The sequence below is a fragment of the Chanodichthys erythropterus genome, chromosome 7, assembly GCF_024489055.1.
Source record: "Chanodichthys erythropterus isolate Z2021 chromosome 7, ASM2448905v1, whole genome shotgun sequence".
In the NCBI taxonomy this organism is placed as follows: domain Eukaryota; kingdom Metazoa; phylum Chordata; class Actinopteri; order Cypriniformes; family Xenocyprididae; genus Chanodichthys; species Chanodichthys erythropterus.
This window is the reverse complement of record NC_090227.1, coordinates 26,451,357-26,476,126: the sequence shown is the minus strand read 5'-3', so window position 1 is coordinate 26,476,126 and position 24,770 is coordinate 26,451,357. Positions and strand designations below refer to the sequence as shown.

At 35.3% G+C, this 24,770-nt stretch overlaps 1 protein-coding gene and 3 long non-coding RNA genes across 4 annotated transcripts; 1 reads left to right on the top strand and 3 right to left on the bottom strand.

Annotated features, from left to right (window-relative positions):
* Nucleotides 1-86: 86 nt before the first annotated feature.
* Nucleotides 87-18,443, bottom strand: zgc:77752 (uncharacterized protein LOC393862 homolog). The gene is made up of 12 exons (XM_067389193.1): nucleotides 18,085-18,443; nucleotides 12,243-14,532; nucleotides 11,953-12,033; nucleotides 11,704-11,822; nucleotides 10,810-10,947; nucleotides 10,162-10,727; nucleotides 6,903-7,169; nucleotides 6,648-6,764; nucleotides 4,381-4,482; nucleotides 4,121-4,201; nucleotides 777-887; nucleotides 87-665 (listed from the first exon to the last, which is right to left on the bottom strand). Exons 2-12 carry the CDS (start codon nucleotides 12,419-12,421, stop codon nucleotides 546-548), a joined length of 1,881 nt encoding a protein of 626 aa, XP_067245294.1. The 5' UTR covers nucleotides 12,422-14,532; nucleotides 18,085-18,443; the 3' UTR covers nucleotides 87-545.
* Nucleotides 18,444-18,730: 287 nt separating this feature from the next.
* On the top strand, nucleotides 18,731-20,748 carry LOC137022748 (uncharacterized). Its single transcript, XR_010895432.1, has 2 exons — nucleotides 18,731-20,013; nucleotides 20,334-20,748. It is a non-coding gene; the product is annotated as an uncharacterized lncRNA (long non-coding RNA).
* On the bottom strand, nucleotides 20,599-21,593 carry LOC137022746 (uncharacterized). The gene is made up of 3 exons (XR_010895431.1): nucleotides 21,498-21,593; nucleotides 21,281-21,343; nucleotides 20,599-21,083 (listed from the first exon to the last, which is right to left on the bottom strand). It is a non-coding gene; the product is annotated as an uncharacterized lncRNA (long non-coding RNA).
* Nucleotides 21,594-22,671: 1,078 nt separating this feature from the next.
* On the bottom strand, nucleotides 22,672-23,767 carry LOC137022745 (uncharacterized). The gene is made up of 3 exons (XR_010895430.1): nucleotides 23,659-23,767; nucleotides 23,132-23,219; nucleotides 22,672-23,043 (listed from the first exon to the last, which is right to left on the bottom strand). It is a non-coding gene; the product is annotated as an uncharacterized lncRNA (long non-coding RNA).
* Nucleotides 23,768-24,770: the final 1,003 nt, after the last annotated feature.

The following is a 24,770-nucleotide window of genomic DNA, read 5'->3' as shown; positions in this document are numbered from 1 at the left end:
AGTTTAATACACACACTGTCTTTAGACCAGATTACACTAGACTATACAACACTTATAAAACAGTTTCATAGTTACAACCAGCCTATACACACTAAAAAGTTTGCTGCAGTGACGATACAATTATTTGGACAATTAAGTCACACTTAAAAATGTGTGTGAATATCATTACATTAGATAACATAATATCAAACCAACTGAGGTGCAAGCCTACAAATATAAATGAATGAATAAAAAGGAACAAAACATGGGCACACTTTAAGGCTAAACAGTTCACAAAAAAAAAGTTTTAAATTAAATTACAATAGGCCTATACATTTTAAAAAGTTTTTTTTTTTTTTTTTTAAATGGCTAGAAAAGTTAATTCTGCAGATGCAACTTGGCTTGATATTTTGCTAACTAATGCAAAAACAGTATGTTGTTTTATATGTGATGTTTAAATATTTTTGGGATACACATTGACATACATATCAAATAACTTGTTCAGTCATACGGTTAATGAAACAATGTTTCTTTATATGAATGTTTTATTAGTTTAACCACTGTTCCTAGCACTTTGATGGTGTTGCAGTATTTGGATGGTGGTTGTTGTGCAGGTACAGCTCTCTCATTGTAGATCTGAGGACGCGCAACAAGATGCTGTTTCTCTCTATTTCCTCTGGAGGGCGCTGTTATAAAACAAAAGCATGCACAAGTTTGAATGATCCGTCTCCAATTACTTCTGTTATTTGTTTACTATATGTATTTGTAAAAAGTAGCACATGTACACACAAACTTACTCTTGTTAAAGCTCGAATGAGTCTCTGTAGTATAGCATGTTCAAACTGAGGACATCGAACCACCACATGACCCACACAGTCTAGCAAACAGCAGATGGTGTGCCGCTGAGACTAAAATATGGAAGTAAGATAATGCCAAATGTTTTTGAAATAAAAAGCTTGTTGAATTGCACTATTTGAAAAAAATATGCATTAGATTAGCTGTGCTTGCATTTAGATGCACTGTATTTTTAAGGCTTGCATGTTTATGGGATGAAATTCAACACAATCGTATATTTAAGCTGTGAATATTTCAATTAAAAATATTTCACACACATTTTCATTATTAAAAATTCAATAATTCATATTCACCTTTCAAATTTCACTTCCAAAATATTCATTCTGTTTAAAAATACAACCTATAAAATTCGACTAGCAATTTTCAGTCCATTTTATTTCGCTTTACAAATTCGCTCCCACAAATTCAGTGGTTCAAATTCGGCAGAAAATTCAACATTTCACATCCGGGAACTGCAGGAAGAGCAGTAGAGTGCCGATGCATCATCTCTATCTGCTGTTAGTCTGCTTCACCAGCAGGTGCCGCTAGCGGCTGTTTACAAAGACGAGCAACGGCTAGTAAGTCATCATTCATTCATAAAAACGGATTTACAGAATTAGAGCAAGCATAAGTGAATATGTGATGATTATCAGGGCCAGTATAAATGCAGAAAAGCTGATAAAGACACAAAAACTGCATTTATGTTTAATTCAGTGTATTTACGCTTACTTTCCCAGTGTAGCTACAGCTTTCTGTACAGTGAACAAGATAACGTTATTGCCCGATGCTGGTGTACAGATCAAACGTTAAATCTGAGATAGACATATATTTCTCTCTGTTGTTTAGTTTCCTTAACTTTATATCGCGGCGCTGTGTTGTAATACTAGGGCTTCCCTCATCCGTCATAGGATTGCCCTGCCATCAGGACAAAAACTCTTAACACAGCTTAATGGACTCGTACAGTGATATAAAAGACCAAACTCGCACCTCATTTGTGATGTAGGTTAGACTATATAGGCTCCAAGAAAGCAGATACTGGCATAAAGTTGATTTGACGCTGAACGTTTGATTATGATATTCGCAAATTTAGGGACCGTCTCTAAAGTTACGACATTCTGTATTCACGTTTCTACCTTCAATTGCATTTAAAGAGAATGACTTAGTCACAAAACCAACTGTAAATTGTTCATCTAGCTGTCAGGTATAATGCAAACCTTTTAGATTTTTGATGTTTATTATAATAAAAGGTAACACTTTATATTAAATAGTTGATATGAACGAACAATGAACTGCACTTCTACAGCACTTACTAATCTTTGTTAATGTTAATTCCAGCATTTACTAATACATTATTAAAATCAAGAGTTGTATTTGTCAACTTTAGTTAATGCACAGTGAAGTAACATGAACAATGAACTGCTGTATTTTTATTAACGTTAACAAAGATTAACAAATACAACAACAAATGTGTTGCTCATGGATAGTTCACATTAGTTAATACATTATGAACCTTACTGTAAAGTGTTTCCAAATAAACTGTCAAGTAATATGTAAAGATTGCTATGTATTTCACTACTGTATTGGATTATACAAAACTTAAAGCTCAATAGCATATGATGAGAATGATTTAGTCACCAAAACTACCTGTGAAGTGTTCATCTATAGGTGCCAGGTCAAAGAGTGATGCACCCTTCTCTCTCTCTCTCTCTCTCTCTCTCTCTCACACACACACACACACACACACACATATTCAAACACACTCAACTCAAAGTACATGCACATATACTTTTTCTTTTTTTTACACATTCATCACACAATTAGTTCTACTTAGTTAATTTTATTTCTAAATTTTATTTAAAATTTGTATAAGCAGGATAATCTATGATCAGGTAAAATAAAAAATGAACGTGTAAAAAAATAAATAAATAAATAGTATATATATATGCATGTACTTTGAGTGAGGTGTGTTTGAATATGTATATGTGCATGTGTGTCTACAAGAGTTTGGTAGAAGGTAGAAACGTGAATACAGAATGTCGTAACTTTAGAGACGGTCCCTAAATTTGCGAGTATCACAATCAAACGTTCAGCGTCAAATCAACTTTATGCCAGTATCTGCTTTCTTGGAGCCTATATAGTCTAACCTACATCACAAATGAGGTGCGAGTTTGGTCTTTTATATCACTGTACGAGTCCATTAAGCTGTGTTAAGAGTTTTTGTCCTGATGGCAGGGCAATCCTATGACGGATGAGGGAAGCCCTAGTATTACAACACAGCGCCGCGATATAAAGTTAAGGAAACTAAACAACAGAGAGAAATATATGTATATCTCAGATTTAACGTTTGATCTGTACACCAGCATCGGGCAATAACGTTATCTTGTTCACTGTACAGAAAGCTGTAGCTACACTGGGAAAGTAAGCGTAAATACACTGAATTAAACATAAATGCAGCTTTTGTGTCTTTATCAGCTTTTCTGCATTTATACTGGCCCTGATAATCATCACATATTCACTTATGCTTGCTCTAATTCTGTAAATCCGTTTTTATGAATGAATGATGATTTACTAGCGTTGCTTTGGTCTTCCTAAACAGCCGCTAGCGGCACCTGCTGGTGAAGAAGACTAACAGCAGATAGAGATGATGCATCGGCACTCTACTGCTCTTCCTGCAGTTCCCGGATGTGAAATGTTGAATTTTCTGCCGAATTTTAACCACTGAATTTGTGGAAGCGAATTTGTAAAGCGAAATAAAATGGACTGAAAATTGCTAGTTGAATTTTATAGGTTGTATTTTTAAACAGAATAAATATCTTGGAAGTGAAATTTGAAATGTGAATATGAATTATTGAATTTTTAATAATGAAAATGTGTGTGAAATATTTTTAATTGAAATATTCACAGCTTAAATATACGACCATGTTGAATTTCATCCCATAAAAATGCAAGCCTTAAAAATACAGTGCATCTAAATGCAAGTACAGCTAATGTAGTGCATATTTGTTTTCAGTTAGAGCAATTCAACAAGCTTTTTATTTCAAAAACATTCGGCATTAATTTACTTCCATACTAAAACAGCACAGAATTATAACCACATAAAGCTGTATAAGATGACATATATGTATTATACGTATGACGCACACACAGAAAAGTGGAACAGAGCTACACAACTGGTTAATTTCTATGTTTTTATGATTACAAAATGTATATTTACTACATGTATAAACAAATCAAACATAATACAGTTCAACATCAAAATGTGTGTAGTGTGATCTGTCAGAAGAGGGAGGCCAGACCAGACTTTCACCTTGTGAAGTGTGATAAGGGGGTTTTGTGCAGGCCAGGTTGAGGTCAGCCTCTCTATGTCATCTTTATTGAGAACAGGGTCCTGTTATAATAAAGCACAACAGCAATATATATATATATATATATATATATATATATATATATATATATATATATATATATATACATAGGCATATCTATAGTTTTTGGCAGACATTAACATGTTATTTGTCATTTTTATTACTGAAATTATGCCAGAACTACCATACTGTGACCTCTGACCTTTAGTTTGTCCAGCCAGGTCCATAACAGTGTGCTCAGAACATCTGGATCTGTTTCCATGACTAATGTAACCCAGCCATATTCACTCAAGTTGAGCTTATCCTGCAGAAAATTAAAACAGGTTAAAATCTCTTACATTAACACCATATTCACCTACTGTAGTTGCTGTTTGAAAATAGCTCTGTTACTTGGCTAAACCTGGGGGCGTTGACAGCAACAGAGTGTCGGTCCAGATCCAGCCAACATCTGGTCCGTGTGTAATCCACATGTACCAGATGCGGGCCGGATCTGGGCCGCACTATGGTGCTGTCTGGGGGGATTATATAGAAATTATGAATATATTTTGGTTACTTTGAAAGTAAGAAATTTGCTTTATTATTTACAACTGCAGTACAACTTGAATACTTTTCAATATATTTGTCTATACTTTGTCTGTATCAAATGAATGCAAACTATATTATTACAGTGGTGACCCGCCTTAGTCTAATCTGTCCCAACAGTTTTATAATGAACATAAGATCACCAACACAGTGTTTTGGCAAAGCATCCGTCAACTGAACAGAAAACAAACTTGCAACATAGCTTAGTGCGCTGATCTAATAAATTTGGTTGCTCGGGTATAAGAATGTTCACGGGAGAAGCACATGATTCGCGTAGTGAGACATTTAAAGGTGCCATTGAACGTTTTTTAAAAAGATGTAATATAAGTCTAAGGTGTCCCCTGAATGTGTCTGTGAAGTTTCAGCTCAAAATACCCCTTCGATTTTTTTTTTATAAATTTTTTTAACTGCCTATTTTGGGGGCATCATTAACTATGCACCGATTCATGCTGCGGCCCCTTTAATTCCTCATGCTCCCCGCCCAAGGAGCATAAACAGCATAAACAAAGTTCACACAGCTAATATAACCCTCAAAATGGATCTTTACAAAGTATTCGTCATGCAGCATGTCTAATCGCGTAAGTATGGTATTTATTTGAATGTTTACGTTTGATTCTGAATGAGTTTGATAGTGCTCCGTGGCTAACGGCTAATGCTACACTGTTGGAGAGATTTATAAAGAATGAAGTTGTGTTTATGAATTATACAGACTGCAAGTGTTTAAAAATGAAAATAGTGACGGCTCTTGTCTCCGTGAATATAGTAATAAACAATGGTAAATTTAACCACATTTAACAGTACATTAGCAACATGCTAACAAAACATTTAGAAAGACAATTTACAAATATCACTAAAAATAACATGATATCATGGATCATGTCAGTTATTATTGCTCCATCTGCCATTTTTCGCTGTTGTTCTTGCTTACTTACCTAGTCTGATGATTCAGCTCTGCACAGATCCAGACGTTAATACTGGCTTGTGTAATGTCTTGAATGGCTGGCATATGCAAATATTGGGGGCATTCATATTAATGATCCCGACTGTTTAAGTCATTTTTACAAATAATTGGAATAGAATTTCAAAAATATTGATACAAAAATTCTAATATTTTTCTAGTCTGCATTTACATTGCTTATTATTTTTATTATTGCATATTTTTGTCCCGTGTTATGGTAATGGTAGCAATTTTGAGCATGAATCCTGCATTTCTATGTAGAAATCGCTTTGAAATTGCAGAGTGCAATTGGTCGTCGGTCCTCTCATAGCATGAAAAACAAAACTTATAATACATTCAGAATTTTAATATATATATATAAAGCGTGCAAACAAAGTCAGTGTGAGATATAGGAGTATTGACATTTGAGTATATACATTTGAGTATTGTATCTTTTGATATAGTTTACAAAATAAAACAGTATGCTTTGAAATCATAATTGTAGTGCACTGATTTGTTTTAAACCCCAAACATCTTACTTAAATATTCTTCATTAACAGTTATCCAGTTATTTATAAGCTATGTCATTAAAAAAAAAAAAAAAAAAAATTGAAAGTAGTTTCAATGTAGCTAGCTACTTTTTGATAGTAACTTGTAGTGTAGCTAACTACTTTTTCAAAAGGGTAGCTTGACTGTAGTTTAACTACTTTAATTTATGAGTTATATGAGTTTATGACTCACTTTTTTATAAGTCATTATGGTTGTCTGAGTGATTTTAAGTCAAGAAAGTTTATAAATACCATGATTTTGAAGGAAAAAAATGGATGTGAAATGGATGCAGTCATATGACCAATAAAGTGAATCAAAATGTTTTGTCAGTCCTGTAACTAACAAGGGTATGGATTCTGGAACGTATTTTACTTGTTGAGTTCAAGCCATACATGTTATACCTGCAAAACCGCTGCTCTTTTCAATACAGTGTCTAATGGTGGGCGTTGTTGTGCCATTGCCTTAGCGACGGCTCTCGGTAATGACGACTGATCTGATGTATGATCCTCTCGTCGTAACTTAAAAAAAAAAAAAAAACATCCACAACATTTGCATATATTGAAGGTAATACAAAATAAAAGTTCTCAAAACCATTGAGGCAGTAATCTAAGATGCAGGGGGAAAAATGCAGACATTTTAATTAGTTCCACACTGACCTCGATGTTTGAGCTGTACTTTAGGTAAGCTTGAGGTTTCTTGGTTGTACATTTTGTCTTCTTGTTCGCAGTCTCATATGAGTGAGGATCTGATGGCGGAATGGGGCCGTGTTTCGCTGTTGTTCCATTGCACTGGTCTGTCATCAAGGTATGAGGAATCGTTTGGGATTCTGTTAGATTTCTCTCATCTTTTGATGGACTGATTTCTTCATTGTTAATTTTATGGTATCCACCAGATTGAGGAGAGTAGTGTGAGAACATGAAATCCTTGCAGAGACAACAAAAATTCAAATGTCATGTCATTTTCATAAATTATGTATTGTATTTAAATATTATACATTTTAAAATGTAATTTATTCATGTGATGGCAAAGATGAATTTTCAGCATCACTACTCCAGTCACAGGATCCCTCAGAAATCATTCTAATATGCTGATTTGCTTCTCAGGAAACATTTATTATCATTAATGTTTAAAACAGTTGTGCTGCTTAATATTTTTCTGAAACTTTTACACTTTTAAATAAATGCTGTTCTTTTGAACTTTTTATTCATCAAAAAATCCTGAAACAATGTATCACCATTTCCACAAATACACTTTTTCAACTTTGATAAGAACTATTATTAGTAAGTGACTACAAATAGTAATTGAAAATTCAGCACCAATCAGCATATTAGAATGATTTAACAATGATCATGTGACACTGAAGGTTGGAGTAATCACAGGAATAAATTACATTTTAAACTATATTAAAACTGTTATTTTAAATAGCAAAAAGTAAAATAAATATAGCTGCAAGCAGCAATGACAGGCCCAAGCCCTGGCGCCACCGCCACCCAGGTAGCTTCTGGGCAAATGTGCATGCAATGTGCATTTAAAGCAGGTAAATGTAAAAAGACTACGTCAAAATCATTGTAATACTGAAACTCTAAACCAGCAAGAGTGTAAAATAGACTATCTCCCTCTATCTCTCTCTCACACACACACACAGGCAAAACTTCACAGCAATAGCTACACAGTCATAAAAGGGTTAAACTCTAAACCATCAAGAATGTAAAATAGACTCACACAAACACACAGAGGCAGAGTAAGATCTAAGGATCAGTTGTAAACTGTTAACCTGTCAGTTAAGCCAGAAAATTTTACATAAAAAAAAAAATCTAAATTGTGACAAAGTTGTTTTTGATCATTTAAATATATATCCAAATGCAATACCTGATAAAAGGATGATGTCTGAACATTTGTTATCAGTCTCAACATTATATTTTCAGCAATAAGAGTTATTGTTTAAAAACATGCCTATGCTGCCATGGTTGTGCCATATATTAAAGGTGCCCAAGAATGCTTTTTCACAAGATGTAATATAAGTCTAAGGTGTCCCCTGAATGTGTCTGTGAAGTTTCAGCTCAAAATACCCCATAGATTTTTTTAAATTAATTTTTTTAACTGCCTATTTTGGGGCATCATTAACTATACACTGATTTTGGCAGCGTCGCCCATTTAAATGGCGTGCTCACTGCCACACGAGCTCTCGACTATATTACAGTGCATTTACAAAGTTCACACAGCTAACATAACCCTCAAATGGATCTTTACAAGATGTTCATCATGCATGCTGTATGCATGCTTCAAATTATGTGAGTAAAGTATTTATTTAGATGTTTACATTTGATTCTGAATGAGTTTGAGGCTATGCTCTGTGGTTAACGGCTAATGCTACACTGTTGGAGAGATTTATAAAGAATTAAGTTGTGTTTATGAATTATACAGACTGCAAGTGTTTAAAAATGAAAATAGCGACGGCTCTCTTGTCTCTGTGAATACAGTAAGAAACTATGGTAACTTTAACCACATTTAACAGTACATTAGCAACATGCTAATGAAACATTTAGAAAGACAATTTACAAATATCACTAAAAATATCATGATATCATGGATCATGTCAGTTATTATTTCTCCATCTGCCATTTTTCGTTGTTGTTCTTGCTTGCTTACCTGGTCTATGCACAGATCCAGACGTTAATACTGCCTTTCCTTGTCTAATGCCTTGAACATGGGCTGGCATATATGCAAATATTGGGGTCATACATATTAATGATCCCGACTGTTACGTAACAGTCAGTGTTAGGTTGAGATCCGCGTGTTTTCCGGAAGTCTTTTAAACAAACGAGATTTATATAAGAAGGAGGAAGCAATGGGGTTTGAAACTCAATGTATGTCTTTTCCATGTACTGAACTCTTGTTATTTAACTATGCCAATATAAATTAAATTTTTGATTCTAGGGCACCTTTAAATTTCAACCAGATAGCACTAATCTGCCTATTTTAAGTTACACATAATATATATATATATATTTGTATATATTTGTATATATTTATTTATATATTATGTGTAACTTAAAATATTTTATATATATATATATATATATGTTTATTTCTAATATTTGTATTATTTTATATAGAAATAAATGGTGTATAATGTATTGTATAGAAGATATGAGACTCTTCCTGTTTCCCTTTTTGTCATTACTTTAATCCCTCATTACTGTCATTACTTATCCCTTTAATCCCCACTGTAGGTAACACTAAGCCCCAACTTTAGTCACTTTACCCTCCTCCACGCCCATTTCTAAGGCTTTGTCTGTCTTCTGGCTGACAACTATAATGTGTATGTTGACTTTAATGCAATTTGAAGCATGCTTAGAGTCTAAAAAAAAAACGAAAAGAATATCAAAGTTTGACGCATTTGCCATGACAACAGTATTTAAGATATCAAGAATCCTTTAACAGGTGTACATTTGCGGTGTCTTGACATTATCTTAATAAAAATTGAAGCAATCCCAGTCAGCAACATAGTGTCGGCCTAGATCCGGCCCACATCTGGTCCACACTATGTTGCTGTCTGGGAAATCAGGTAAAAATAAGAGGGTGAATTTAAAGCATTTTCAAAGTGACACTTTCTGCTGCCAGTTAGTGGCACTATGACTTTGACTCACAATAGTCACATCCATGTGATCGGCCTCCTAATGTGTTCAGCCTCCATGTGATCGGCCTCCACAATAGTCACATCCATTTGATCGGACTCCTCCTATTTTATTTTTTATTTTTAGGGTATAATATGAACCAGCCATGTTCTTGACGCATGTTCTGAATTGATGCATCTAAATAATTCCACTTTATTTATGGTTCAGAATATGTTTATTTTTATTTTCTGAAATTCCAAAAAATATCAAATCTTACTTAAAATGAATTGGCTCTCACCTCAATGATGGTAATCTTGCTGAGATCTGATTCACTGTAGCTTCGCTTGTTTAGTAGGACGTCTCTTTTCCTCTCCAAGAATCCGAATGGCTCGTCCCACGACTCGCAGGAGAACGTTCTGCTCGAGCCTCGCCTTTCCTTCAAAGCAGGAAGGTTCCTCTTCAAAAGTGTCTCCTTCACTGCTTTCTTTAGAGCCAAAATGTTCACCCTCTTCTCCAGTTCTCTCTGGACCTCTAAAGGGCTAGCAGCTCCCTGGGTTATAGTGATAAGCATGCTGCAGAGTACGTGCAGGATCTTGGGTGTGTGTTTAAGTGTTCGGGCCTCTTCCCCGTGCAGCAGAAGGGCCTGACGCAGGAGGTACTGCCGAAGACTGAAGGTGGAACCATGGCGCATGTTCAGACATGGGAATTGGGCCAGCTGAGAGCCCACCAGCCGTGCGAAATCAAAAACCAGATTGATCTGTGATCGAGTCTGGATTGAACGAGGTCTTTTGATCCGAACGTAGTGGACAGCTTCACTAGCGCTGATCCGACAGGTGTAGACTAGATAGCATGCGATAAGAACACCTGTAAAGCAGGATGGATATTAAAGAGAACAGAATGTCACTAAATTTGCATTGAAAGTAATGATATAGAAGTTTCAACTTGCCTGTCCTGCCTAATCCAGCATGGCAGTGAACAGCCACCTTCCCTTCCTGCACAGAGAAGGTCAAAACCTTCACAGCATCCACCATCCCCTCCAGAGATGACACTCCAAAATCAGACATCCCAAAATTATAGAAGAAAACTGTCAGACAAAAAAAGAATATAATTCCATAATTCATCAGATAATTTATTGGGTGAATCTCACAAGGATTATTCAGGTCATATTTCACTCCAGTATTGAAAGAAAAAAAAGATTTTAGGACCAATACGTACTGGATATGTTTGCATTTTGACATTCTTTTCATGATAATATATTCTATATTAGTACCATTCAAAAGTTTGGAGTCAGTAAGAAAAAAGAAAAGAAAGAAAGAAAGAAATTAATACTTTTATTTAGTAAGAATGCATCAAATCAATTGAAAGTGACAGTAAAGACTATTATATTGTTATAAAAAAATAAAATAAAAGCTATAAAAATATATATTTTTTATAAAATATAAAAATTTAAACTCTATTAATCAAAGAATCCTGAAAAAATTATCATGGTTTCCACAAAAACATTAATCAGCACAACTTATTTCAACATTGTTAATAAGAAATGTTTCTTGAGAAATTATTAATTTTTTAAATATAATTTTATAACTTGTATATATTTTCATTTTTAGACTATGATCATTATAATTTTATGTTTTACTTATAATTTAAATTATAGATTTTTTTATACATTATGGTAATACTAATTAGACATGGCACAATGCAAAACATATTCATTTTATATCATATTTTAAAATATTTCTTTCTTTCTTTTTATTATTATATTATTATATTTATTTTATTTTCGGGGTTGTAATATGAACTAATCATGTTCTTGACAGATTTTTGCATGTCTTTGGCTCACTTTGGCTGTCCATAAAGATCTGAGGTGAATATGTGAACCCGCTGTCAGGCTCCAGAGGAGGGCCGCAGTGAGCATGTTCCCCTGGGAGCTGCATATTAATGATGGATTTAATGTTCAACCTGTAAGCATGTACACAAGCACACACACACACACACACACACATTGCCACTTATTAACGAGAAACATCCCCCTGCAGTGTGCAAGTAAATATTAAACATCTTAATTAGGACTGTATTAAATAATACTCACTGTTTGAACTGCTCTATGATGCTGTATCTCTTGATGAGATTTGTAGAAGGTCGTGCCATTGCAATAATGTCATCGGTCACCCTAAATACAAAGTCATAAATAAACACATGCAGTGAATATGTGCATGGCTATGTAAGGATATTCTATAAAGCAAAGAATGCAGGAAATTTTAGATTAGGATGCGGTGTGACCATTCTTGATCATATATATATATATATATATATATATATATATATATATATATATATATATATATATATATATACACATATATACACAGTTGGCCTCACCAGCTGCTAAAGACTCCTTTAATGGCCTGCTGGCTCTTGCTCCAGCATGCCGGACCTTCATAGCGGCAGTCTCTCCCCCCACAGGCCAGAAGACAGATGATTTTAGGAGGAACAGCCTTCACCAGGCTCTCCCTGGCCTGAGAATATGATGGTCTGGGCACTGGAACTTGCGGAGTCATGGAGGACAGGAGAGGAAAGGAGAGAGACTAACAGCAAATGACTGCCTCAATATGCGCTAATGGCTTAAAATGTAGCAGGCCATTATGTGGGTGTGCTGTGCTTTGGGAAATCAGCTGAGGAATACTATAGACGGGAATACAGACAAAAAAAACATGCACACTTGAAAGTTCCTCCTCCTACACACTAACAAGACAAGAAATTAATTAAATTAACACAAGAGCAGCCAAGCTAATGCACAATAATCACTGCGCCGCAGCCATGTTAGCTGACCTACATTTTAAGCCTGATGACTTATCTCCAGCTCTGAGCTTTTCTTTATTGATAATTTTGACAGTAAAAAAAATGACTTACCCATGTGGCTCCATCCAAAGAAAGTGTTAAATGTGAAAGGTTTACATGTATATAGCATAACAAACATGTAGAGAGAATGTAACAAGGCTATACTGCATACAGGTACATGTACATGCCTCACAGCTGAGCCAGCGATTGGCTTGTAATCCTTATTAAGTGTCATAAACACATTAGTGGATAGACATTCACGATTCGAATTAAGTCTAATTATATAGCTAATGTGTTCTGGGTCCAGCAGTCTGTACATACAATACCAAACAATTAGAAATAATTTTAAAATATAATTTTTTCTCATGTGCAATTTACTTAAGGAAATGTCTAAATGAAGTTAGTCAAGGTTGTGGGCCTGCTGGGCCATTATGAATTTAATTGGGAAAGACAGAATGCTCTAATTCTCAAAATCTTTCAAATGCAGCCAAACACATGATGACGCGTAGGCCTATCTTTCTTCCGAAATATAAACTTAGAGCAGCAAGACACACCTGGCTCCCCAGGTCTCTTTCCCTTTACCAGCAGTCAAATGATCGATGAAACAAATTAGACACATCGCTGGAGATCAGCTTTCAGCTTTCTGCAGAAATAGCAACTTTGTTGTAGCCTACAGCCTACCTTTGATGAAAAGTTTAGAATAATAAATATATTTAAAGTTGTACCGACCAAAGTGCGTGTTTAGTGCTGTTCTCGAGTGTCACAACAGCAATCAACTTAGAGCTCCTGCACTCAGATTCAAGCTTGTTTAAGGCAATGGCAGGAAAAATGGCAGGAAAAATTTACATACCTTACGAAAAAGAAGTTCATTCAAGTGTGCGATTACTTTTAAATTAAAAAAATAAGAAAGTATACTTTGTCTACTTTTTTATATAGGCCTAGTTCTCAGAAATATACTTAAAATTGCACTTAAGTATACTTGACTTATACTGACAGAAAAGTCTAAGTATATTTGGCCTATGCTTGTACTCAATCTTTTGATCAAAATATACTTCAAAGTATAGTATAAAATTACATCGTTTGAAAATATTGATTTATAAAGAAAACAGATATATTCCTAATTCTAAGTATCTGAAGTTTTGTGTAGGCTAGTCTACTGGTAGCAGTGGTGTAGCGTCTGGGCATGCAAGGTATGCACGTGCATATGGGCCCGGGCGGATTGGGGGCCCGATACGGCCTACCCCAAAGTAGACTATACTTAGGGCGTCCGCGCACCGCCCACATCGTGAAATTTTCGTCATTAGGATTGTTCGCGGATAACCGCACTACCCATCCACAGTTCTCTTCCATATTGCTGGAGTGGATGGGACTGTTTAAGTTATTAATGAAACATGGATGAATGAGAACTTAAAGAGCGGAATGTTCTTGATATCACAAAATTAATATTTAAAGCCACAAAAAAGAACTGAATCTACTGGGACGTAAGCACACACACATAAACACAAAATAGACCTTTTTTTTTTTTTCACAACATTCTTTATTTAGGGGAAGTTAGACGTGTAGCTCATTAGAAAGTGATGCATTCAGGCAGATATATGCACAGAAATCATTTGTCACAAAAGAAGCTGTGTGTTTCTTTGGCTGCTGCTTGCTTGTGTCAGCAAATACACACAGTTCATGGATCCAGCGTACTATTGGGTCTTTCTCGACACGCTGCATCAAGGTCTGGAGCAGTTATCAAGCCTTGGCAGCAGACACTTACTCCAGCACCTCCATCATCTTCTTCATCATCATCTTCATCATCCTCTTCATCACTCCCCTCGGAAAAGATCTGTTGACAGAGGACAAACATTGCTGCTTAGATAAAACACTATAAAAAACATTTAGTTGGCGTCCCAACCGGTCTAAAATAGTCTGAAAAGAAACACTTATTATAGGCGTACCGTAGTGATTCATGATAAGACAAAAACATGGTTTGGAAGATGGATTCATGATGTACTCGCTCATTATACACATTTTGAACAAAAGTTAGTGTACCTTTTGCTTTGCCTTAGTTAAGTTGTATGTACTCAGAATATTAAGTATTTTCAACTTGCTAAGTTTTGTGGATGCAAATTAATTTTATTGCCAAATTTTACAGCCCCCACTGCATATATACAGTACATACAGTGCAGAGAGAGAGAGCAAATACAGTCAGTTTAATAAAGCACATGACAGATATAGATATGAAGAAATGTGAGCAAATAAGGAAGATTCACCCCACCTAAAACCTTAAAACCCCCGGCACACCCTTATAGATAAACACATTCTCTACACACTCTAAAAACGAATTCAGGGGACCTTTAGTCATTAATTAAATATATATATTGTTGTGAAATAAAAAATCAAGTTCTGAAATGCTGTTAGACTTTTTACTTGTAATTGTTATTTTATTGAGCTTGGATGACACACAAATTATGCTATTGATTTGATATACTATCATGACTTGTCATAGTTTAACATTTTCAGTTAATCAAAAATGTATTTAGTATTTAAGTTCTGTTAATGTACAATACAATCTGATGACGTGTAAATGTGTTTCATTGTTTTGAGTTGTATGAACACTTTTAATTTAGACGAACTTAAGTGAAACTGGGCTGGGATTTATATTTCCCATCATGCTTTGCCCATGGCACTTGAAAGGGAGAGTAAATGCTAAAATTAAGTGTTATATAATGTTTCTTGCACAAGATTAATGGTAAGGAAGATTTAGCAGTAATTACTGTTTTGTTATGCTAATTTAGAAGACTTTCTGTTAATGTGGGTTTTTGGAGAGTTACCATCATGGTGACAAGCGGTGCTTGGTAAGTGTTACCAAGCATGTTACTTGTTACTTGGAAATGTGTTTTATTTTGTCCAAAAAGCATCTTCACCTTACTTAGAACATTATGTTGGATCAACTTAAATAGTTGCATTCATGTTGACAATTTTTAAGTTCACGTTACTTAGAAATGTGTTTTTATTGTGGCAAAAAAAAACGTCTTCACCTTACTTAAAACGTTATGTTGAATAAACTCAAAATATTGCTTTGAATTGATGTAATTCTCCCAATTGGCTTAAAGCAGGGGTACTCAACAGGCGGCCCGCGGGCCGCATCCGGCCCGTCAGCATTAAATTTGTGGCCCGCATCATGCTACATATAAATGTATATTTATTATAATTTGCGTCTAAAATTAGCGTGAATATTACTTCGTTTTTTTACACGTACACAAGGGTAGGCGTACAGTGTGCGTGACGCTGTAATCATCAGCAGAGAACGCGTCTAGTGTACGCGCGCAGCACAGTTTTTCTAATCGCAAAGAACAATATAAACTGTAGGCACTTTGCACGCGCGCATTGAATACTTTTTGCACTAATTTAGTTTGTCCACAAGGTGTCAGCACTGAAACGGGCTGTTGTTTCAGTCTGAAAAGAAACGGATAAGACGGAACAAGAGTAACAACAAACACAATAGCCGACCGTGTTGAAGAGCGCTTGTTTGAGGGGATTAAAAGATACCAGCAACTCTAATTTTAAACAAGTACAAAGACATTTTATTGTAACTATTTGAGCGAAAAAGACTAGACAAGCATAAATCTCTCTAGTGCGCATGTGTCGAGCAATTGTGTTCGTGAACGCCACCAAAGACTCGAGACTGTGCGCGCAAGTAAAAAACAAAGTAACCTTATTTTTCCATGATGAAATGCAGTTGACATTCCTCAAACTTTGCAATGTGTAAGTTGCCGAGCAGCATGAAAAACAAACATTTTATTCTTAATGTCAATGTGTTATAAACAGAAAGCAAGCAGCGCTCCCATTAAAGATCTGTCATCACATAATTGAGCTCACGGAGAATATCTGATTTATCATTGTGATTGAACATTTAAAAAAAAAAAAAAAAAAGATTTTTGGATTCTTACCAAATTAAAAGGTAATAATAATATAAATAATAAAACGTTTATTCTCTGAGTATAAATAGGTGCTATACAAAGTGTTAAAAAGGTGCAATGGAGTATAAAAAGACTATAAAAAAAAGTGCAATGTTTTCGTCTTACGGACAAACTCTTATCAGCCAGTGAACAACAGCCAGACCTTAAATTTCTTGTGAAAAGAAATGAAATAAGGATGAATAAGGAATGAATAAGGATTTCTTTTCATCAGTTCTTGTTTTTCTTTATGCATTTCTACATTAAGAATACAGCAAGACAAGCTATTAATCATTTTTTTAAATGCCATTTATCATGTTAAGTGACACTTTAAAAAGGACACCATACTATTAAGACTTAGCTAGATAATAAACTGCACTTTTAGTAAATAAACAGTAAAACTACAAATATTGTCTTAAGTAGGCCTAAAAAGTCTTACGATCCAAGTTATAACTTGTGGCCCTTCGCGTTTCATTTGGTTGAAATGCGGCCCTCTTGGCCTCTGAACTTGAGTACCCCTGGCTTAAAGGGTTACTTCAGGATTTAGCATTAAGCTTTGTATTAGTAGAATACCACTAGTATTTTCGAATTAGCGTGCTTTCCCCTTCATATCAGCCCGAGATATATGCATTTTTATTCTGTAAAAAAGCCTCCGATGACGAAAAAATCGTAATTTTGCGTCATTTGAGGCTTTTTTGGCCAGAGGCTTAAAACTACAGCCAGTAATAGCAGGTAGTTCCGCATTTTTTCACCACGCCCATACATATGCGCGTTTGAGGTGAAGCTGCGTTCACGTCACCTCGTATTTACCGGAATCTTGAAATGACAACACGTGACGTTATATTCGGAGCTGTTCACGTCCTTTTGGTCCTTGAACTGGGAATTATGCGTTTCCATGGCAGCACTGCCAACGCCTAAATGAATCTACAGCTGTCAGGTGGTACAGCGCGGCCGTATATCTGGGAGCTTTCAGAAAACTCCCAGCTTACAAGCTGTAATTACGAGCTCTACGAGGACGTGAACGCTTTTTACAAGCTAGAATCTCGTAACTACAAGAATTACGAGGCCACGTGAACGCACCTTTACTCACGGTCACAGATCAAAGATTTTATCAAAAGTGGGTGTCAATTGTATTTTTAAGCTTACAGTAATTAACTTTATTTTGTCTGCACTACATCAGTGGTTCATCTCGCAAATTTAACGGTCTCTGCAGTCATCTCAACCAATACAGCCACGGGCTTTTGTGGTAACTTTAGCATAAATAGATAAATAAACTCAGTTTTACAGAACAGAGGCTTTACTTTGATAACAGTCAACTTATATGCAACTTATATGTAATTGTCTATCAAACGTTACTTTGCTAAGTTTGCAGTTTTACTGCTACCTACAACACTACATATAGGCTACTGTGTTATCAGTCTAGTATCAGCGAGTCTTACCTCTAGGCGAATACGCTTAGTACCAGATGCCCAGGCTGTTCGTCCTCTGGGAAAGTGAATATAGATGGTATCGCGGTGTCCTTCAGAATGGTTCTTTTCATTGCAAAGATATTTGGTTCGTAGTCCTCGTGCTAGAAATGGAGACTACATATTCTGCGTTTTTTTTAGGTTTTCTATAACGGTGTCATCTCCAAACTTCGGGTGTTTGATGGCCCACAGCCACTGTTTACATCGCTCCAAATCTTTAACTTAATCGGAAAATGTTGTAAACTTACTTGTCCTTTCCTGGTTTTGGGTGTACATCCAGGTACAAAGCAATTTAGCACCATTTCGCTGTAAATGTATGAACTAACTCACGATTTATTTGTTTGAATTTTCCTGGTAATGCCGCCTGTAGGCGTGGTTTGGGCGTGGCCTCGCAAGGGCAGCAAAACAAGTGCATTCTGGGAGTTGTTGTATTTCATCCACATTAGTCAAAAATACATTTTCTGCCTTTTCTCAGTCTAGAAAGCTCCAAATTCAAAAATAATTTCACATTTCTACTACATAAATGACCAATTTTAAATACACATCCATCTTTCCAGGGGTGAAGTACCCCTTTAAGTTAAAATTTCTAGTGGAAAACATATTTTTGTTGTTGGTGAACCAATGTTTTATTTAGAGTGCAGAGGTGGGGTGAACACAGAGTTTAAGATGCCGCACACAAACAAAGAATTAATATTTTATCTATTTAAAATGTATATGTACATCATTATAGCAGAAGCAATAGTGTCCATTATTCCAACAAGACAGATTAATGCATGTCTTTAAAAGTATTTTATCTGCAGTGACACTCGCAACACAATATCTATCTACTTCAGTTGCTGACAAAAACTGAGTTCATACATGAATGATTCAGATTTAGTGATTTTTGTAAAGACAATAACCAATGTATAAAAGACAACCAAATGTCGAGCATAAAATCACTTAGGCCAAAAAGAAGAAATGAGAGCAATTAGGAAAACCTCTGGCACAATAAAGAAACAATAAAGTTTCAGACATTGTTTACAATAGTATAAGCTAGAACAGGGAGAGATTAAGGAAAAGTGAAAGCATATGGGAATATTTTATTCATTTATTCATTCATTCATGCAGCAGGGTGCTGTTAAGTGCTGACAAAAGAGATGAGTAGCCTATGCTGTTTCTTAAATTGTCAGTGATTCAGCATTAGGGTTGGGAAGATCTTTCCACCAGCAAAGAATCATGAACGAAAACGATCTGGAAAGTGGTTTTATGTCTCTCAGTGAAGATGCCACAAGGTGCCTCTGTCTTACTGACCTCTTACTGACCTCTCTGTTGCCACACACAAACAAAGGATTAATATTTAACATAAAGGTACACTGTGTAGCTTTTTTTTTTTTTTTTTTTTTCAAAATTTATATAATTAGCAAGTACATTTCATGAATCCATCTTTCAAACTGTGTTTTTGTCTTATATATCCTGAATCACTAAGTGTTTATACTCTGACTATTTTAGACTATTTAGACTATTTGGCATGGACGCCAAAATGCTGGGGAGTATCCCAGTACCTGTGTGACTCGTCATAAACAGAGAGAAGTAGCTCCGGCTACAATGTTCTTCCACAAGACACGTGCAGTTTTGTTTATAAAAGGGTTAGTTGACCCAAAAATGACATTTTTGTCATTAATTACTCACCCTCATATTGTTCCAAACCCGTAAGACCTTCTTTCATCTTTGGAACACAAATTAAGATATTTTTGATGAAATCCAAGAGGTTTTATTATCCACCCTTGATAGCAACGTAATTACTGTCATTCAAGATCCAGAACGTATTAAAGACATTGTTAAAATAGTCCATGTGACTACAGTGGTTCAACCTTAATGATATATGCATATATATATATACATACACTGCCCGGCCAAAAAAAAGTTGCTGTTTGGATTTTAATAGGCAAATACTCAAGAATCTATGAATGGATCATTATTACAGTGATTATTATGTTTCTAGCATGTTTTATGTTTGGCAACGGTTCTTTTAACAATTTAAGATTGTGTAACTGATTGTGTGGAGTGTGTAACTTTTCATTTCTTAAACAACCATGTAAGAAGACACCTCATGCCATATTCCAGGATGACAATGTCAACATGGATGAGGTTAAAGGTTAAAATTGTGAAAGAATGGTTCAGAGAGCAAGAAGAATCCTTTTCACACATGAATTGGCACCTCTGAGTCCTGACCTTTGCCACAGTCTTTGGGATGTGCTGGAGTAGACTTTGGAGAGTGCAGGACTCTTGCATTATCAATACAAGATATTTACCAAAAAATGCTGCACTTCTTGATGGAAATAACATCACAACATTTATTTACATCAAGAGGTGATAATGCAAGAGTCAGTCACTCTGTGTCTCCTCCAGCACATCCCATATTGGCCTATAATGTAAGATGTGCTTACGTTAGTAAATTTATCATCAAAATTGGCAAATGAACAAAAAATAAACACAGCACAAAAGGGATTTTTGTTGCGAATTTTGCTATTTTTATTTAGATTTTTTTGTTTTGTTGTTGTTGATGATTTTCCGGGGTTGTTTTACCGGGCCCCGGACCAACCGAACCAAGTGTAGAAACCAAAGGTTTCACCAAATAAAAACACTTCTTCACTTCACTTTACATTTGTAGCATTATTCACGAGTCATTCATCAATGTGTTAAAAGGCGTTTCTTGGTTCACATAGCTTTACATGCATTGGTACGATTTCTTCTGGTTGGTTCTTCACTTTGTAGACTTAGTAGACTTTGTAGACTTTGCAGACTTTGCAGACTTGAGGCTTTACGCAAGATGTCAGGCTTCGCAGCTTTAGGCATACGGCACTGGCTTCTGCGCATCTGGACACCAACGCAAAACAGAGGTGGAGACTGAGTTTCCCCTCTGAATAGTGCTGGGCCAGATGACCTCGCCACTTGGGACAAGGATTTACATGAGCTCCGCCTCCTTCATGATGCTAGAACAAACAATATAACCATTCAGATACAGGAACTGCAGATGGTGTCAAATAACAATTTTATGACAATTATATAACAATAATGCATTTGAAAGAAGTCATTAGATGTAACATTGCAAGATTTGCTTATATTTAGTTCACTATTGTCTTTTACAGTAGCTCAAAATCATAAAGTTTGAAATATCCAGTGTACTCACACATTAGTGCTACGAAATCACTCAGGGTTCCATGGCGTCTCCCACAGAGGAATCACCATAGACCTGTTAAGATGATTCAGTTTCCAGGTTACACAATGACCAACCACCAAAATAAAACTTGCATTACAAAATCATTTAATTGTAAAGATAGAAAACACTTACAACACATTCTGCTAAATAATAATAATAATTGTGAGTAATAATGATTATCTCTTACCCTGCTGATCCGTAAGCACTAAGCAGGAGGCTCTGATGGTAGAAAGGACAGATCAATGCGTCTTCCTGTTATTTATACTAGCACACTGTTCCTGCCCTCAGCTGATCTGAGAACAGCTGTTGCCCTAGTTTTCTTAAGTTTCACTTTCTCGATAAGTTTCTGATCTGCTGCCTGCCCGTCCCTCTACAGGAAGTGTTTGTTATATTCCTGGTGAATGACACAGCATTTTAATACTCCATTAGTTAATGTAATATCTACTAAAATGAACTCTTTTTTGCTGAGATAACACATATGTTTCTGACTAATTGACTTTGCATCCCTTTCTAGGTTCAGAACACTTTTATTTTATTATAAATATTGATTGAGAACATTAAAAATTGGGGCTGGTAGATATCTTGTTTAGGAAATTATTTCAACAGCTTTCCTTAACCTTATCAGGTTCCATTTGTTAACATCGCTAAGCATTATAACTAATAGAGAATGGAGAATACTTCTACACTATTTATTAATATTAACTGATGGTCATTTCAACATTTACTAATAAATTTTTTTGATCAAACATATCTGTTAATGCACTGAATTAACATGAATGCACAACAAAGATTATGAAATGCTGTAAAAATATATTAGACTACTCATTGTTAGTCCATGTTAGGTAATGCTTTAAATAATGTTGACATATGAGACTTTATTGTAAAGTGTTACTGTAATCGCTTTTTGCTCTTCTAGGATTTCTTTCTCTGTTTGAGATCATCAGGGTTTCTGTTGTGTCAGGTTTTGTTTATAACTTTGGCCACAGAATTAGCAGGTTACTTTCAGATTATGAGCAGAAGGGGTTATAAAGATAACATTCATAATTGTGGATGATAAAATGTCATTGAAATCTGCATGTTTAAACTCAGATTAGATTAAGCATTATTTTAAAGTTCATCCAAAAATTATAAAAGATATTTTGGAAAATGTCCATTTTTGTTTCATACCATGAAAGTTAATATATATTATATATATTTCAGTGGAATTAACAATGAAAGTTAATTCCACTGAAATATATTCATTATGTGTCAAAGATGAAAGTAAGTTGTACCGGTTTGGAAAGACATGAGGGTGTGAAATTTACATTTTCCTGTAATTCTCTCTTCATTACTCTAATAAAAAAAAAACACATAGACATGAATTTTAGTTCAGCAGTTTTTTCCATTTTTATTGATTTTTTACTTTTTTAGGAAGAAGTTGCAGTCAGCCTTTATTCAAAAAAAGGTTGGTTTTACAGCAGGCCATCCCCATAACCTACTAACCAAGCAACAGACAACCAGAAGCCGACCAAAGGGAAAAAGGTTAGGGGAAGTTTGTCGGCTTTTGTTGATTGTTCGGTTGCTTCTAGTTTCTGGTGCTTCATTAGCGGGTCATAGACCTGGCTCTGTCCACTTCAGGTCCACTGGACCCCAGCCAGACATCCAGTGTTGCCAGAGAATGCACTAGAACAGGGCAGTGGACACGAGTGCCGAATCCCTTGGCAGATTGGTTCTCCTCCTCTCCTCCTCAAAATCTAAACATGAAATGACAACATTATTATATCTAAAACTTCTGACTGATCTCAGTAAACAAAAAATGAATTTAGAGTGAAATCTACTTACAAAAAAATAAACGCAAGCATTGGCTAAAAGCCTGAAAGAGCCTTAGGCAGCGTGACGTCTCAACTCGTGTGCAGTCATCTGGTGGCAGCTAAAAGTGAAAGGAAATGGAGAAAAAACATTAATACAATCTATTATTAAATCAAAACCCAATTCTGCATTCAAAACAACAACAACAACAAAACAATATAATCTGCTAAATCTGTGCATATAATCACAAATGATCAAGAATTTGTCTATCAACCAGGAAGTGTTTTTCATTTTTATCTGTCGATCAGATGAATAAAACTACTGACTACAATAAAAAAGAAAGTTTCTAGATCTCTTTTGTCAGAAGACAAAAGTTTTTCAATGGATTGAGATTTTATTTGACAAACGGATGAAGATTTTATTCATTACATTACACAATGACACTCCCTTATTTTATAGTTCCACAGAAAGAGGCCACAGAAAAAGATAAATGATTAAAACATTATGCAATTATTACTGCTGTAAGTTTCAAAAAGCAAAAAATAGACATGATCACTCACCAAACTGCACACTAGATCACAGCAAACAAGTAGACCATATCCGCTCCATCTCAGACAAGAGAGTCTGCAGGATAAGAAAGGACGAATCTCTGATTCCTCTCGTTTAAATACTCTACAGAATTTCCTTAAGAAACTCCTCCCTCTCCTAACCTCAGCTTATCAGTAAATAGAAAGTAGTGACTTGTCTTAAGACATTTATTTTAATATTTAATGCATTTAAAATTATAAATTTAGAAGACTAACTCGGTATAAAATTAAGTTACAGACATTGTTTTAATCAAGCTATAATCAAGGTCTTCAGGATCATTAGAAAATCACAGGTAGACGAGCTTGATCACAGTTTGAGTTAAACTCTGTAGGGCAGAGGCCCTCACAGATCGAATTTAAGGAACCCTGAACTACATTAACTACTTAATAAGGGTTAGGGATAGGCTGTAGTTTATGGTTAGTTGCATGTAATTATGCACAACTAATAGTAATTACTGTAGTAACTAATATGTTTAACAAGGACAATAAAATAAAGTGTTATCAAATAAATTATGGGAAGCTTTGTCTGTTGGTTGCCAAACCAACCGAAACCAAACAGGGGATCCTTTACTACAACTTGGTTTATTTTTTTATATGACATGCAAAACATTTATTATTATTATTATTTTTCATTTTTAACAACTTCTGAGCTAATTGCATAAGGCCTCCATGCATCTGCCCATCATCACAAAACAAATATGACTTTGAGTTGCCCTTTTGTAACATGCGCTACACCTATATGGTGTGACAGGTATTATTTCTACACAGGAATTAAAGGTGCCCTACAACTTTTTTTAAAAAGATGTAATATAAGTCTAAGGTGTCCCCTGAATGTGTCTCTGAAGTTTCAGCTCAAAATACCCCATAGATTTTTTTAAATTCATTTTTTTAACTGCCTATTTTGGGGCATCATTATAAACGAGCCGATTCAGGGCTGGCCCTTTAATTCTCGTGCTCCACGCCCCAGAGCTTGCGCTTGCCTTGAACAGTGCATAAACAAAGTTTACACAGCTAATATAACCCTCAAATGGATCTTTACAAAGTGTTAACACTTTGTAATTACTACATGCTATCTGGGTTCGTCA

Bases quoted from the DNA above. Each gene is read 5' to 3' on its own strand.
- zgc:77752 (XM_067389193.1), bottom strand. From the start codon at position 12,421: ATGACTCCGCAAGTTCCAGTGCCCAGACCATCATATTCTCAGGCCAGG. The intron at 11,823-11,952 runs GTGAGTATTATT...ACATGCTTACAG, and splicing joins ATCATAGAGCAGTTCAAACA to GTTGAACATTAAATCCATCA. The intron at 666-776 runs GTAAGTTTGTGT...GTTTTATAACAG, and splicing joins TCATTCGAGCTTTAACAAGA to CGCCCTCCAGAGGAAATAGA.